Source organism: Rousettus aegyptiacus, unplaced genomic scaffold, assembly GCF_014176215.1.
Source record: "Rousettus aegyptiacus isolate mRouAeg1 unplaced genomic scaffold, mRouAeg1.p scaffold_m13_p_11, whole genome shotgun sequence".
NCBI lineage: Eukaryota > Metazoa > Chordata > Mammalia > Chiroptera > Pteropodidae > Rousettus > Rousettus aegyptiacus.
The window spans coordinates 50,525,297-50,542,899 of NW_023416286.1; the positions used below are offsets into that span (position 1 = coordinate 50,525,297).

General features: G+C 33.5%; 1 protein-coding gene across 6 annotated transcripts in view; it reads right to left on the reverse strand.

Moving 5' to 3' along the window:
- The window catches only part of MYO16 (myosin XVI), a 499,709-nt gene that overhangs the window by 122,117 nt on the left and 359,989 nt on the right, over positions 1 to 17,603 (reverse strand). For all 6 annotated transcript variants that reach the window (XM_016145252.2, XM_016145250.2, XM_016145255.2 and 3 more), the window contains 4 exons: positions 10,041 to 10,116; positions 4,889 to 5,061; positions 2,423 to 2,503; positions 1,949 to 2,154 (listed from right to left, as the gene is read on the reverse strand). In XM_016145252.2, the coding sequence (XP_016000738.2) occupies positions 1,949 to 2,154; positions 2,423 to 2,503; positions 4,889 to 5,061; positions 10,041 to 10,116 (536 nt within the window). The remainder of the gene's footprint in view (positions 1 to 1,948; positions 2,155 to 2,422; positions 2,504 to 4,888; positions 5,062 to 10,040; positions 10,117 to 17,603) is intronic.

Below are 17,603 nucleotides of genomic sequence, written 5' to 3' on the forward strand. Positions count from 1 at the left end.
ATGGAAGAAAATGCATTAAAAATGCACTTAAAAAATCATTCATAGGGTGAGATTAATTCTATTTCATACTCAATATAAGAATCCATTAACAGTGCTTCTTAAACTCCAAGTGCATACAGATCACTTGGGAATCTCGACAAATTTGCATATTTCAATTCAGCAATTCAATAAGTGACTAAAATTTTGCTTTCTCAACAAATTTACTTTGATCGTCAAGGCATTCACATACTTTCAACCCTTGGCTAGGAAAAAACAAAATAAAACAAAACAAAACAAAGACATTGTGCCCAAGTGACTAGGTATTCAAGGCCAGTGGTTCTCCAAGGGTTGTCCATATAGCAATGTTAACATCACCTACCTGGGAACTCATTAGAAATGCTAATTCACTGGCCTCACCTAGACCTATTGAGTTAGAAATTCTGGGAACGCGGCACTGGAATCTGTATTTTAACAAGCCTACAGTGATTCTGATAGGGAATAATGTTAGAAAACCACTGTTCTTGGCAATGCTTAGGAAGGGAGTCACTACTAATGACCAAATCACAATTTATTAAGGCCTGTCACCCTCTGAGATGAGCAGATGTCACCTTAAATCCTAACCACAAGACAAACCAGGGGGTCCTTGTATCTCACTCCCTATTGATTGTCATTCAGAAGGTCTGGGATGTATTTGGGAATCTATTATTTTAAACTTGTATAAAGACAGGTTTTAAATTCATTAATCCAGAGACCACTTGTACTTAAAATGAGTGGGAAGGGTGACTTTTAGTGCCCAAACTACTATGTATGGGAAATACATTACAGTTCTTCCCTATAAATAGGAGACAATGTGTCTACTACCTTGTTCATAAACATCTTTTAAGTTTTAAAGCACAAATATCATGTCATTCTGAAATATATATTCTTCAGGTTAAACATACTCATTCCTCAAATAATTTACCTTGACATGTGGCTGATTTTATCTTCTCTTTTAAAGATATTCTATTAGTCTTTCTAGAACAGACTGCTCAAGAAAATGCATAATTTTTATTTTCTTCTTTATGTTTTTGTGAAATTTACCAAAATACACAATAAAGAAAAGCTACTTCTTTTTTTGGAAAAACATGTGTCAAAAAAAAATTTTAGTCATAAATTTTATGCCCTTGCTCTGAACTAAACGTTTCCAACTTATTAATTTAAAATTTTTGGTTTGTTTTATTTTAGTTTAGCAAATTCACACTAGTGGCTCAAAATGAACTTCTGGTAAGAGAGTCAAAATCTCTTTTCTTAAATGAATGGTCTGTAAAAAAGATTTTTTTACACTATAATTATATAGCTAATTTTTATTTTAACCATAAATGCTAGATTTTATTCTTGTAACACCAATATTACTATTTTATAACGATATTATTTTAAAACTTCATTTTTTAAATATATAATTAACAGATAGGTCCTGATTTTCTTTTTGTCTACCTCCTTCTATTTTTTGATTCCCTAAAAACAGACATTCTCATTATTTTCACCATTGGCTGAGTTCCAACAAAAATTCATTTACAAAATAGGTGGTAGGATGAATTTGGCCATGAGTAGTTTGTTAATCTCGAAGTTAAAAAAATTTTTGTTGTTTGTAGACGAGAAGAAGAAAATAATCAGATAGATATGTTCCTCTTTTAAATAATAACTTTTATGCAAATATTATATGCAACAATTTTATAAATGTGTAAATCTAAGAAAATCGACCAATTTAAAAGAATGTGAAAATGATTTCCAGGTTATCAAAATTCAGTAACTTGTTCATTAGCTTTGTCAATGCATTTCATTGTTTCCCAGAGTATTGTGTTTGCATAAGACAGAAAAATATAAACAATAAAAGCAATGCTAGAGAAAAGAAAAAAAACAGAAGATTGCTACAGTATCATCAGAATGTTACACTGAACAGTGGAAGCAATGTTTTAGGAACAGAATTTACCTTGACAGGAAATCTGAGAAGGAAAGGCGAACAGGGTATCCGTATCGGATGATCTTCACCATTTCCAGCACCCCGATATATTGTAGCTGAGCAGACACATAAAAATTATCAAAAGTATCTGGCAGCTTTGAGTTATTGGGCTTGATGCAATGAATAAAGTGTGGAGAGCACTTCTGAAGTTTTCCAATAATATCCGTTAGAGATTTCTAAGGAGAGAAGTAAAACCAAACTGATTCTCTAAAGAAGACACTGACTGAAAATATAAAGAAGTTTTTAAATAAAAATCTTTAGCTTCAATCCATGACTTTTAAAATTGATTATGCATTCACTCACTCTGTGTGTGTATGTGTATGTGTGTGTGTGTTTACTTTTTCTGAAGGTACTCAGGGGTCAAAAATGGAGAAAATTCTATGTAAACTCTCAACAGTTGGTATAATTAAAATTTAAGTTTTGAAATCTGAAAACAACACTAACCCTGAGTTGTGATGCAATCGTCAGTGGACCTCCTCTTTCTAGTCTTTGTAGAAATGTAGAAGTTCCTTTCTTTTTTAATAACTGAAATGAAAACATAAATAAATAAATAAATAAATAAATAGATAAATAAATAAATAAATGGTGAGCAGATTTAGTTACTAAATTCCATTTAGAAGAAAAAAATTAACCCTCGCATTTTTGTAAATTCATTTGCAGGCACATACAGTTTTAAAACAGACTATAAAAATCAGTACCACTGTATAAGTTTGGGAAATGGGGAGCTACATGAAAAATAACCGTTATTGCCAATCTCTCAAGTACATGGCTGTCGCCATCTAGCACCCAGTTTAATTTGATCTGAACACAGACCCAGACTCATGTGGTGGTGCAGTAAATGCACCCTGGCATTATTACTGGTTGCATTATTGTCTACGTTTATCATGAAACATAGCTTACTCTGAAGCAAAAGAGTATATTTTATGTTATAAAGATCTGATGTTTTAACAAGCATTGGTTTGTTCCTTTAAGATTAATTACAATTAGTTTCTTACCCATTTTTTCTTTCTCTCCCTATTTTCGCTTCTTTTTTAAAAAACTGCTAAAAGGGGTTAATAAATTACTTGTCTGTGAAAAATGATAATAGACTGTTTTCTTCAGTAAGTAATTAATACAGCTCTTAAAAGAACAAAAAATCACATGTAGCAAAGATTAAGTGATAATAGAGATAAAAGATGTCAGTGGAAATAAAGTTGGGTAAAGAGCGGGTAAAGAAATAAAGGTTAGAAGGTAATTAATTAAATTTCACAAGGAGTTAAAAGGAACCTCAGCCACTAATGTACTATTACATTTCAAAAAAATCACACAGACTTATATCAACATATCTATTGATCCAAAATCATATGCCTTAAAATAAAAAGATCTTGATAGAAGAAAACATTCTGATGAAACACTCTCTTCAATTTAGTGCTATTGCTTCCATGACAATAGCTCATTTCCTTCCATTAAGATGAACTGTCAAACTGAAAAGATTAATTGTAACTGACAAGAGATTGTAAAATTAAGGGACTGTAAAATAAAGCGACTGGTCCAGGATCAACCTTTTCCTACAAACACAAAGCCATGTGTGATGGTCAGTTAGGGTGGGTAGAATCCTACCCTCCTGGTCACAGGGGTGGATGTGCAGGGATGAGAGCAGTTTGAAGACAAGTGAGAAATGGAACACTTAAGGAATAATCATATTAAATAAATCTCCATCCCTTGAAATTGAACACTCAATTTCCCTTTCTGTGTGGAGGAGTTACCATGAATTATCTCCCTTTTGCAGTCCTTTAGGGAAAAGACTAATGGCACCTATGCCTGGTAATGTTTAATAATTAAGGTTAAAAATTATAGTTTAGAGATGTGTAGTGATTTCTACTCTTGATTTCCAGGATGATTGAGAAAGGAAGGACCAGAGGTTCAATGAAACCCTCAGGGATAGAGATCTTTCTCACCCTTTGTCTTTTGTTATGTAAAAGATGCCATTTTGTATTCAGTGAGATTGCATTCCTGTGATCATACAATGCTAAACAGCTATATCAAAGAATCCCTGAATCTAGAGCCTACCTACTAAACACACACACTTACTCTCCCCCCCAAAACACATTTATATCTCATATGTTATACATATTTCTGCCACTCTTCTAAAATAGAACTGTTTTTAATTATGCTTTTATTTTAATTGGTAAGCTAAAATGCATTCTACTAAGCTACAACTGAGTATGTAAAAATGATTATCCTGGACCCTTTCCCAATCACATTTCTCATCTTTTATGATTTTGGTAGATGGAAGCAAAACAAACTGGGCTACAATAAGGCATTGAATTTTTAAACTTAAAATATTTCAGTTTGGAAGAACTCTTTACTAAATTTTTAGGTTTATTTCACAAACAGAACTGTTAGGTTGTAAGTGCAACCATACTGGTGTGGGACAAATACATTGTAAAAAAGTATAATAAAAAATAAGTTAACACTCTACAAAAACCAAAACAAAACAGCAAAAATCTTCCAGCACCCGAAAAATACAATACATCTGTAAGAAACTACAATTTATTCTTTAGAGACCGAAAACTTCTAAAGTGATTAATGTCAACAGAATAGGGTAGTTAATTCCCTCTAAGCCTACTATCCCTGAAGTTACTTCCTATTCATCTCAAAGACAGTCATAGAGATGAAACATAAATAGGATGTTGTACAGACAACCAATACCATTATTAATACTGCATTAGCTATCGAATTTTCACTCAAAGATATTTTTCTACATTGTTCCCTCTCATGGTTACACTTCAGGTAGGCAAACTTTTCTTTAATTAAAAAAATTAAAATATCAATTTATTTCCATTGGCATTTCTAATTGTGTTTTTAAAAAGAAGCAAATGTTCTAAACAAACTTAAAAACAAGCAAACAAGAATCACAAAAATTCCTACCTTACTAAGTTCTAGATAATTCCTGTTTTCTCCAATAAATGAAGAAGCTGTTATTTTCTTACTGAGCAAGGCAGATTTATGTCCTCTGAATTTAAAAGGATGCAAAGACAGAAGAGATCCTGTTTGTGACAGTTTCGACTGGAACAAATGATTGATTACGACATTTTCACTAGCTAGAAAATAAATAAATGAATATCATAAGTGGCATTAAAAGCATTATTTACATTAAACTTATTCCTCATCCAAATGCTTTAACCACTAAAACATTCTGAGTGAAAGATATAATTGAGAATCCTATCCTTCCCTTTGCCCCTGTTTTATTTTCCCTACTATTAATCATTCCACTTGATGAATTTTGACCTTCCTTGCCCTTGGCCAGGAGTCTTGATCCTTGCCTGAGCACTCGGCTCTTCACTATCTAATTAAGTATCACTTACTACTCTCTTAGCTATTGGAACAGAATCTTACCTGCTCAGACTTAAGGGGCTTCAGTGCACTTGACCAAGTCATGAAGATATGGGTTCTGTCAGTAACTCCCCATTCCAGGAAAATAACTACCCAGAAACACATTTCCCCAAGATCTAATCTGTCTCAGGTTATATGTAAATACCTGTGGGAGACCCTGTCTCATTTGGTTGTGTCAGTTGTTAGGTGAAAAAAGTGCCTCTTTTTCTGATCCTGTTAAGTTGGAAAGGTAAAAGCAAGCTGACATATATTAGATGTTAGGTTTTACAAGTTCTGGGCCCATACTCCTTTCTTGACACCTCAGAAAGAAATTGGAGCCATGATGAATGGATTTTTGGTTACAAATTTAAATAGCATAGTGAAAATTATATATGGTGTTTAAGGATCTAAAGAACATTTGTCTTGTGTCACCTAGATCTAGATGCAGACAGTTTTTAAGCCTTACTCTCTTTTTCTATAAAATAATCATGGTCATATCTATTTTGAAGATTACTACAAGATTAAAATGTGAAATAATGTACATAACTCATTTAAGATCATGCTTAGCCCATCAGACAGTTAGCAATGTTTAGTAGCAAAGCAGTTTAGTTTCTACCTTTTCCACACCCAGATTATTTTGCTTGCCCAGGCTAATATATTTATTAGCAATGCATTCGATGCAAAGTCATGATATTAATAAATCAATGGGGAACTAGGGAGGCATGCCACAGAATGGAGACACAATTATAGAATGAAAGAAGGCAAAAAGGAGCCCTGTGGTGTTGGATTGAAATGATCGGTATCAGCATAAATTCGCAACACTGAATACATAGCTACGTATCTACATATTATCTATTTCTATATCTTAAATTTTGTAGTTCTGAGAGGGCCAAAAAGCCATGACACCCGAGTACAAATGACCTCACTCAGCCCCTAAACCTTAGTTTTTAGTAATACTACTCTCCTGAAAATAAAACAAGGATTCTTGGACACATGGATGATTCTAGATCTGAGGCAAAGTAAATAATCCGAGAACATCTTGGAAGGCCAAAATGCAAGGAAGTGCTAAAAGAGATCATGAGAACCTGACAAAAGGACACAGAAGCTATCTTTAAGAAGCTCACTTGTCACGTCTTGGGCAATTCCAGCATCAAAATAATGATAGTCATGGATTATGATGAGTCATTGAATAAAATAAGGAGATCGAATGTATAGCAACAGAATAAACTAAACTTTTGGTGGTGAGCATCCCATAAAATATCGATACCAAATTACAATATTGTGCATTTGAAATTTATATAGTTTTATCAACCAATATATTATATCAATAAATTTTTAAAAAGAGACAGGTTAAAAAAGCCAAAAAGAATTCATGAGTCTATACTGATAATTAGTTTGAAAGAGGAGTTCTTATAGTAGACTATAGATATTGATGGAAGAATGGGGTTAGAAAATTACATTTTGCAACCATAGGAGAAATAATTAATTTACATGAGAATCATTCCTCTATGTAAAACTTAACAGGTAAAATTTTCGTGAGGAAGAGAATATTTACATTGTCTCAAAGTACTTCCTTATAAGTTACTTATCAAAGAAAAACAACAACTTCTGATTAGAAAAACCTAAAGGATGTCACCTTAAAAAATGATCGAAATTAAATGCCAAAGTTTTATAGGGACTCTGATTTAGACATTATTATCATATCGATGTTAAATATTTTGACAATTTCCTGGTGTTAGATAATATCCTTGATTTTCGGATATATGCATAAAGACACATATGACTTATTCTCAAATGGTTCAGAAAATATATGTAAAAGATAGAGAGAAAGAGAGAGAGACAGAGACAGAGAGACAGAGAGAGAGAGAAAGAGAGAAGGAAGCGAAGAGAGAGAGAAGGAAGAAAGGAAAGAAAGAGGGAAGAAAAGAAGTGAGGAGAGAGTAAGAGAAGAATAGGAGTAAAAAAAAATGGAAAAAATAAATCTGAGCTCAGAGCATGTGAGAGTTCTTTGTATTAATTTTGTAACTTTAAAATTATTTCAAAATAAAGTTAAACAATAAATAAATCTTACCATGGGCCACTAAAATATATAAAATTATATTTATAGCAAGTCTATGTATGTATGGAAGCACAGATAAATATTGCAGTATGCTATTTGTATAATTGGGGCAAAAAAGCCTTTCACAATCTATCAACACTAGACATAAATATGGACCCAAACATGTAATTGACCAGTTTGTCTCTTTCTCTGAGTCATATGGCCAGTAGCACTAGTATTAGCCTACTGACATAGAGAGATGCCATCATGCCTTGGGATGCTAACATTAGAGTCCTGACCACAAGCTGAGCAAATGAGAGGTGAGAACAAATTTTTCAGGACATAGAAAGAGAAATTCTGCTATCACTTTGAGTCTTAGAACCTGATAAAGAAAGCTCTGGTAAAGAGACAGTTTTAGCCTTTCTTTCCTATTACAAAGGGTCATTTACTTCAGGCCATTTCCTTCATATCACTCAATATAGAACTGATTGAAATGGGAAGTATCCCTCACTGAGGTCTAAAAACATGACATTGGGTATCTTTCTATCAGTAAAATGGGATAAACTAACATAAACGCCTATGGTTTATAAGCAGGTATGCAGAGATGCTTGAGACAAAAAGACTCAATAACCGTTAACAGTATTATAGACAGTAATTGCAAATTTCCCTATTCTTATAAGCAGACTTAATAGTCTGCATTTTGACTCTTCTTGCCTCTTTCTAAGTAGGCTTTATTTATTTCTAATCTCAGGCACAAATGAGAGTACTTGCTGCATGTCTGTAAGAGCTCTATCTCTGAGCTGCCTGTCTGTACTTGGTCAAGTATCTCAGAGACACAGCTACATTTGTATGGATCTTACAACAGATCCTACCACCTTCCTCAACTGGGAACTTTTTTATGATATTATGATTGAATTAGATTCTGTATTCAAAGAATATTTCCAAATTATACTTGGAAATATAAATGATTACTATCTATAAATTACACTCTTTAATAACTATTTATCGCATCAAAATATTCCAGATTCGTAAAATACTATCACAACCATGCATCTTTTGTTTATATGATAGAATGGGTGAACAACTATTGCCCCTGGGCCGAATCAGTTCCGCTGCCTGTTTTCTAGATAAAGTTTCATTGGAACACAGTCATGTCCATTGTATTATCTAGGGCTGCTTTCCCCTTGTAACAGCAGAGTTCAGTCATTGCAACAGAGCTCTGATGGCCCACAAAGCCTGACTTATTTATTCCGTGGCCCTTTACAGAAAATGTTTGCCATGTCCTGCATAAACATATAATGAATGGCACACTAAATTCTGTCTTGTTGCTCAATGTTCTTATAGCCTAAACTGTTTAGACAAAAATAAGGTTCACTTGTTTTTCTGTTGGAATTTGTTAGCAAGTGTACACACAAGAATGAGTTTAAAATACAGGAAGTCTATTAAAATAAGCAAAATTGCACTATCACTAGCTATCATATTCTCATTCTAAATGTATATTCTATCACCATAAATTACAAAAATAAAGAAAAAGGCATTATATCAACTTGAAAACATGCTACATATTATTTTAATAAAATAAATAGCTTTAATGGAAGTACATTATAAATGAAAGTTCAAATAGCTGAAAACTAGAGGTAAGATATTTCCAGTGATAATCAATAAGATCAATTATTTCAATTCTTTCTGTCTATGTAATATTATTCCAAGTCTGTGCTTTTGTCATCAGTCTCAGCCTTTAAGAAAACTGACAAAAATCAAAATTCTGAGAGGTAAGCAATGTAATTTCAGGTTAAAAACAATACATTGAAACTGTGCTGCTTGATTAAAGGTAAATATGTTCCTCAAACCAGAAGTTATGTGGATGTCTTATTTCCAATTCAAAGCCATCCAACTATTTCCTTAAAAGCTATTATATGCTTGTTTCCCCAGGAAAGATAAATGACTCTATCTCACTTAGAGCAACTTAAAGCACAAAAGATAATATGTTTTAATTCACTGAAAAGATTATTAAGAAAATGTAAATCACTGAAGACCTGCTATTAAAAAATAATTACTAGAGATATAGAATTATACATACATATAGGCATATATAATTATACTATATAAATGTATATAATTTTACAAAAAGTATAGAATTATAGTTATGTATATAAAGTACTAAGATTCACTAAGTAGATGGAACCTATAAATTGATGTTGATATACACATACATGCATATATGTGTATATATATTTATAAATTTGTATACTCATCCTACTTTGTGAGCATTAGTTCTTTATACGAAATACATAAGAATAAAATACCACCCTTAGGTGCGCTCCGGAGTCATCTTAAGTAATGGCACTCACCCTGCTGTGGCCTAAATAACTTTAGAAGTCATATTCATCTTCATTAGTCTTCACAGAAGAGCTTTTTTATATTCATAACACTAGAGTGTTAAAGGTGCTTTATATTTCTATCTCCTAAAAGCTTAGTTAAATTATGGTTTCTACGAGAATCCAAATTAAATTGTAACCAACGTATAGTGTGGAAAGATCCATTCTTTATTATACTAGGCATTAGAATGTAAAAGATATTTCAATTATTCTTTAGCTAGTGGCATATTTTATAGGACAATGTTCAGAGAAATAATGTGTGGCATTTTAACCGTAGGAGGGGAAAACTTACTTTTCATTACAAATAGAAGATTCTGTGAAAGGGAATCTTTATTTTTTTCAATTGCTCCAACAATTTCATACATTACCTATAATAAAAGAAAATAGCATGATTATTAATGATGAAACATGACCACGAAAATAATTTCTTTTAAAGGAACTTGACTCAGGGGAAGTTTTAAATTATTCATAAGAGAAGCATCTTTAGGTCTTAGAGTTCACGTTACATACAAGTTCAAAGCTCTCACCTGCGTGCTCTCATTCTTCACATTAAACAAGAGACATCTCTCCTGTTTTAATTGGATCTCCTCTGATCAAGAGTTTAGTGACTCATATTCACATAGTCTTCTTTATTCTTAAGAACCCTAACCTGCTCAGAAAACTCACTAAACCAAGTAGAAAGACTCCGTGACACCTTTGGAAAGAAGTGTGATTTCAATTTGATAAATTTAATGGTCTCTATTAAAAAGGGTACTTTTAGATCATCAAAACCATTAATCTGAAGTCTTTAAAATGAAGAAAACATGTGAAACAATTAATTCTGGATTATTCACAGGACAATTTTCTTCACCATACTTTACTTATGAATACACTTAAATGACTTCATTGTCTGCTTTTATGGGTATTCCAGTCTGTCCTGGGAGATCTGATATTTGAAGAGAGACATGGTTTTATTGCCTCTCCCTATTTCAGCTAAGAGTGAACTTCAGTGTGGTCCTGAGTAGTCAGATCAGCCATAGACTTATCAGTTTCAAAGGCTGCTTCTGCTTCTTGGGGAAACACGTTGGGCAGGGCACCATGGTCAGGTGTAACAAGCTGCCCTTTGCTTTGGGTGGGTTAAGACTGAACCAAGGGAGGCCACTGACCAATGAATACCACATCTTCACCTTGCATCCCCCATGTATGGGCGGTTAGAGCAATAAAAGCAATAATCACCCACTCCTTTGGGAATTTTAAACAGACATCCCAGAGACAAGTATCTTATCTGCAGCAAGAGGGAACTAGACAGAGAAGAATCCATGAGAAAGAGGCTATGTGGCTAGAAAAAGGCCAGATAACCTCCAAGGAGCCTTGCTTCCTAAATAGCTTTTAAATTCTAGTGTCTGACCAAGTCATCCTTACAATAAAATCTTATTGAGGTTTTATTCTTTATTGTTGAGAGAGCCTAAATGGCACAGAATTCCCAAGACATCCTGCAGATTCTCAGATTTTTCCAATATGAATTTGGATCAGAAGACTGGTTGACCTGAGGCAATGCCAAAAAAACTAAGAGACTCTTAAATCATTACCTAATTATCCAGTTTGCTCTTGCGTCAGAACATGGTTTATCAATATTAAAATGTAAGCTATATATTATGTCACATATTATACATTGTTGAATATGAATATGAATAATTTTTATATTATCTAGAATAGGGTGATGGTGACCCCAGAGGACAACTTGTGAGTGTCTGGACACATCTTTTTGTCACAGTTGAGGGGCTGGTTGGATAGGGATGTTACTAAACATCCTACAGTGCACTGCACAGCTCACAATGGAGAATTACCTGCCCCAAATGTCCGTAGTGCTGGGGTAGAGAAACCTTAATCTGGAGATTTGTCTTCTCTATGCCTTCCTAAATAAGGGACAACAGTGCCAAGTGAAACCACAGAAGTCAGAACACCTCCTTCTAAGCTACTTTGAATCTATGCGAATTTCGGCAAGTCATTTAATGTCCCAGAGCCGATCCTACAGTGAAGAGTTCTCTATATGGCTTCAATCTATAACTCTATTATAATTTCAATCTATTCTTTTCATGGGAACCTGATGATTCTGAATTAAACACACACACACACACACACACACCCCTTTGGACTACTTGATTTTCTCTAAATACCTCCTTGTCTATCTTTGCTCCCATTATGGCCCTGCTTTGTGCTGGTCATTCCTAACTCCTGCAGCAAAATTCCTACTGGACCTTTATGGCAGGGATTATTGTATGTTCAGCTTTGTCTCTCTGCAGCATCTAGCTAAATTTCTTGTCCATTAGACACATTCAGTAAATATTTGGTGAAATGAACAAAAAGATTTTGTTATCTTGTGGCCCAATACAGCGTAACATTGTGCTGTTCTTTAAAATTGAAGATTATGCTGATGAGTCTTTCTTTATACAAATCCTGTACTTTGGAAAGTTCTCGTAAATGGCACCCTGATTGTACTTGGATATACACAGAAAAAGCTGAAGGTCAACCATTAAAACTAAAGTTCAGAACTTCGCAGTTGGTGATTCCATCTGGCCAAGTTATGTAGAAAAAGATATTAAACACATACATACAAGTGCAAATATTCAATGAGGGCAGTTTGATGCTTGTAGGAATCATAAAGTTTAGCAAAACAATTTTACTTTGTATAAAACTTAAAAATCATGAGGCAGGTGATCTTAAATTTTTTTTTGTGATAACAGGCAAACTACTTTAGCTCTTTGAGTCTTTCTTTATGCGTTAAATAATAATTTGCAAGGGCCGTCCAAGTTTTAGAGCTTCTGGCCTTATTCATAAGATATGGACGACATCAGTACTGACAGAATTTAAGTTGAAAGTTCAACACAAGTATTAGACAATACCCAAAATAGCTTACTTTATTATAATATAATAATACAAATGACTGAGAATGTGTTACATAAAATTGGCATTAGTGGAATGTCAACACATGGTTCCAAATAATGTTTTTTCCCTCCTGGTCCCAAATATGGAATCAAGTATTTCCTCAAAGAGTCTTTGAATATTTTAGTGAAAAACTGAAATTAGAGACCACCATCTGGACCATAGAGGTGCAAAATAGCATATTATTATCAGGTTAGTCAATGCTTCTAGAACTTTTCAATGGACAGAGCTGAGAAATATGTGCCCACTATACACACATATGAAGTGTTGTAGTTTTTTCATTTTAAAGATAAAATACAATCCAACTCTAAATTTGGTCTTTTAACCATGATAATTTCTTCAGTCCAATGAAGTTTCATATTATTGGCTTTGTTAAAGATAATTTAAAAATCTAAATAAATAATATGTTCGTATATAACCTGCACCCATCACCTTTAAATATTTTTTAATTAAAGTTTTAATTTTGAGACAATTGCAGATTCACAAAAAGTTGTCAGAAATAATAGAGATAGATCCTGTGGACCCTTTACCAAGTTCTCTCAAATGATAACATCCTATAAAATCATCACAACCAGGATACTGACATTAATGCAGTGAAAGTTCAGCTACTAACATCACCACATGGATCCTCCATGTTGCCCATTTATGGGCATACTCAGCTACCCAAAACCAGTTAAACACATAGGCATGAACCTATTTCTAGGTTCTTTAATATGTTTCATCAATCTATCCTTTGACCTCTTTCTTGATTACTGAAGTTTTATGATAAGACTTTAAGTATACTATTTCCTCCCACATTATTATTCTTTATAAAAATTATTTTAACTATTCCAATTTCTTCACCTTTTATATATATATTATAGAATACTGTCTGTATCTCTATATAGAAAGAAAATTTCACTGATTTTGATAGGCATTACATTAAACCCGTGTAGTAATTTAGGAAGAACTATTACTATATTGATAATTAGTAAATTGACTATTTATTGTGCTAACGTTATATGTATCTCCTTTTATTTAGATCTTCTGATTTTTTTAATCAGCATTTTGTGGTTTTCAGCACACAGATGTCTACATATTTTGTTAGATTTATACCTATTTGTATCTTTATGAGATTATATAAGTTATTGTATTTTTAATTTAATGCTCGTTACTAGTGCATAGAAACTCAAGTGATTACTTTATGTTTATGTTGTATCTTGTGACCCTGATGAGCTCATTTATTAGCTCTATGAAGTTTTTTAGTTTTTGTTTTTGTTTTTGTTTTTCTGGTAGATTTCTTGATATTTTACACATAGACAATCTTGTCATCTACAAATACAGATTTATTTCTTCCTTTCCAACATGTCAGCTTTTTATTTCATTTCTTGCCTTCTATCACTATGCCTTCTAGTACTATGTTTAGTAATAGCAGTGACAGCAGATAGCTTGCCTTGTTTCTGATCTTAGGAGTAAAACATTGTCTTTCACCATGGAATATAACATCAACTATAGAATTTTTGTAGATGCTCTTTATCAAATTGAGGATGTTCCCTCTATTCTTACTTTTTCTAAATGTTTTTGTCATGAATGAATGTTGCATTTCATCAAACTTTTTTTTTGCATCAACTGATATGATATGAATTTTTTTCTTCTTTAGCCTGTTAATATAATAGATTACCTTGATTAATTTTCAAATATTGAACCAGCTTTGTAACCCCAGGAAAAATGAATTATTCAGTGAATAATTCTTTTTAACATATCAAGTTATATTTGCTAATATTTAAAGTAACTTTGCATCTGTATTCATGAGGGATATTGATCTTCAGTTTTCTTTTATTTGTGTATATACTAAGTTTGTCTGCTTTTGATATCAGGGTAATACTAGTTTCATAAAATGAATTAGAAAGCGTTCTCTCTTTTATTTTTTAGAAAAGATTGTATAAAGTTAATGTTAATTTTCCTTTAAATATTTGATAGAATTCTCCCTTGAAATCACTCGTGACTGGAGCTTTCCTTTCAGGGAGAGCTCAATTACAAATTCATTTCCCTAAAGGTTATCGGGCTATTCAAATTATCTAGTTTATATTGGATAAATTGAGGTAATCTGAGTTTTTTTTTTTTTAGAAATTTATTCATTTCATCTAAATTGTTAAATTTAAATGTTAACAACTGGTTACAGTATTGTCTTTAGATCTTTTTGATATCTGCAGGATCTGTAGTCTGTGGTGATGTTTCCTGTTTCATTCTTAATATTAGTAATTTCTATCTTTTCTCTTTTATCTTTATCATGCTCTTAGAGGCTTAACATTTTTATGGCTTGTTTTTTTAAAAGAACCAACTCTGTCTTTTATTCATTTTCTGTTTTTTCACTGTATCGATTTCTCTTCATTATTGCTTTCTGTTTGTTTTCTTTGTTCTCTTTTTTCTAGGTTCTTGAGGTGGGAGGTGAGATTGTAATTTGAGACATTTTTTTTTTAATATATGCATTTTGGTGCTACGAATTTTCCTCTCAGTATTGTTTTAGCTATTTCTCACAGATTTGATATGTGCGTTTTCATTTTCATTCAGTTGACTATATATTTTTTTTGAATTTCCTTACTTCTTTTTTCATTCATGGTTTATATAGAAGGGTATTGTTCAGTTTCCAAGTATTTAGAGCAGAAGTCCTGCTCTCCCACTAGACCTTCTCTGACACATCCTCTCTACTCTAAGCCCCACTTCCCTCCCACCTCCTCGCAGCACTGTTCCAGAATTTTTTTAAATTATTGTAAAAAAATTGACTTAGGTGACTCCTTGAGAAGGACTCATGGAGTCACCTAAGTCATCTAATTTGAGGCTGATAAATGGACCACCTACTCAAAAAGAAGACTCTCACGCCAAAATGCATTTATTATTTTATGAAGGAATTGCTTCCAAATAAAGCAAGTCTCTCTGAAAGCATAAGCAAATTATATTCATCAGCCCACTACACCTCAGCATTGGGCCTGCCTTACTGAGACCAGTGGCCTCGAGGAGGTGAAGGAGGCAACTACACAGAACAGAAGTCATGGTAGATGCAGAAATTAGTGGGACAAGGCCACTGGGTTCCTGAGCAATTCAAAGAGAAGTGAACCTCAAAGCCTACTAAAATAGACAAGAGGAATTTCTATGAAAGGAAAGCCATCAAGGAGGAACTCAGTCCATCCTAGAAATTACCTTTAGCTTTGTGAGTTTGCAATGTCACTAGAATAGATAAAGTTTTGTCCTCTCGGCTGTGCCACTTTGGAGGGACATAACGGGTGCTGTTGGAGCAGTGCGAAGCAGGTTTTAGGCAGAGGCCTTTCTAGGTCATTCAGGACAGCTGCTCTGCTCTCAGCCCTACCCTTCTTTTTCTTGCTGTTTTGTTTGTTGGGAGATGAAAGGAGAACTTGAAAGTTGCAAAAGATAGAGGCCAGGTTAGATGTTTTCTTTTCCCCTCTTTCTTTACATAATTGAAATTCAGATTTTATTTTTTTGCCTGTTAAGGATTGGAAGATAGGGATCATGTTTTAAGTTACAGTGTCCCCCATGCATGTAATAGAGAAATTTCTATGCATACGGCCCAATATAAATCTTTAAGGAAATTGTCATGTATTCAAAGATTTCCTTTGGAATAATTTTGTTCAATAAAATTATTCCAAAGGAAATTTAGCATTTGCTTATATTTCAGCAGTTAGCAATATTCATCTAAATGCTCCAGTGTGAACGCCAAATGAGGGGTGCAATATAAACTAGGGAGCATGGCAGTATGCTGCTTTTTTGGAATTACTTGCTGTTAACACTCCAGTACTGCAATAAATATAATTAAAAGATAAATTATGTTAGCTATGTATAAAAAAGGGAGTATAAAACTTTCACCATGGCTATGAATCACAATTCAGCAAGGTATCTCGTTTCCTGGGTCCACAAAGAAAAGAAAAGTTATGAAATACCAAACCACATGCATTTTCTTTCTGTGTGAAGGCTGTCAGGCTCATGCTTGGCTAATCACCAAGGAAACTGAAATCCGAAGGTGGGAGAGCTCCACGGAAACAGTTCTATCCCCCATCACTGATTTTAATTCCCTGAATTGAAAGTGAGAACAGTTGGCTTATTTGACCTTGATAAAGAAGGCACTGTGGTGTGCCAGAGCCGGGACTTAGTGTGTTCTTTATTTCTGCTGTCTCTGTCCCTGTCTGGGTGTCTGGCACACAGCAGGAGGGTAGTAGGAGATGGTGGAATGTGTGCCAAACTGCACACCTATGCCAGGGTTAATAACACCGTCAGTGTTTCTGAAAATGTGCTTCACAGATTACCTATAGGAGAACATGTTCAGTGCACGTTTATTAAGCACTGAAAATTATTACTAAGCACAGCTCTGGGTACTAGTGACTGACAATGGTCTGCGAACTCTGTCCTCTTACGTGATGCTGACAGGGGATAAAGAAACCCAGGGATAGGGTTTACAGAGAATAAATATTTTCTTGGCATTTTAGATATAGAACAACTATTAGAGAAGATATTGGAATATTTTTAAATTGCTAATAAGTTTAAAATGAGACTACACTGTAATTTTACCCAAGCTAAACTTTTTTCTTAGGAGAGTTAGCATTTTGTAAAAAGCTCCAGAGAAAAAATTTCAAATACTTTTATCTAAGACCATAGCAATAGAAGTCAGTATTTTTTCAAACAACCCTGATTATTGTGGTACCCTTTAAGAGCTATACACAGTGCTTGAAGTTTAGAGAAGATTAAATGAATAAAAGAGTGCTAAAGTAAAAAAGGCAGTGGATCAAGAATTATGAAAAGAGTACTTAGTGTAGATTCTACCTATCAGCCTAAAAAAGCACTTATGGGACAAATGCCGCAATAATTAACTGTGGGAGCATGCGTAGTTTCTCTGAACTTCAGTTTCTTATTTACCCAATTTAATGTTGAATTGGGGCCAGTTCAC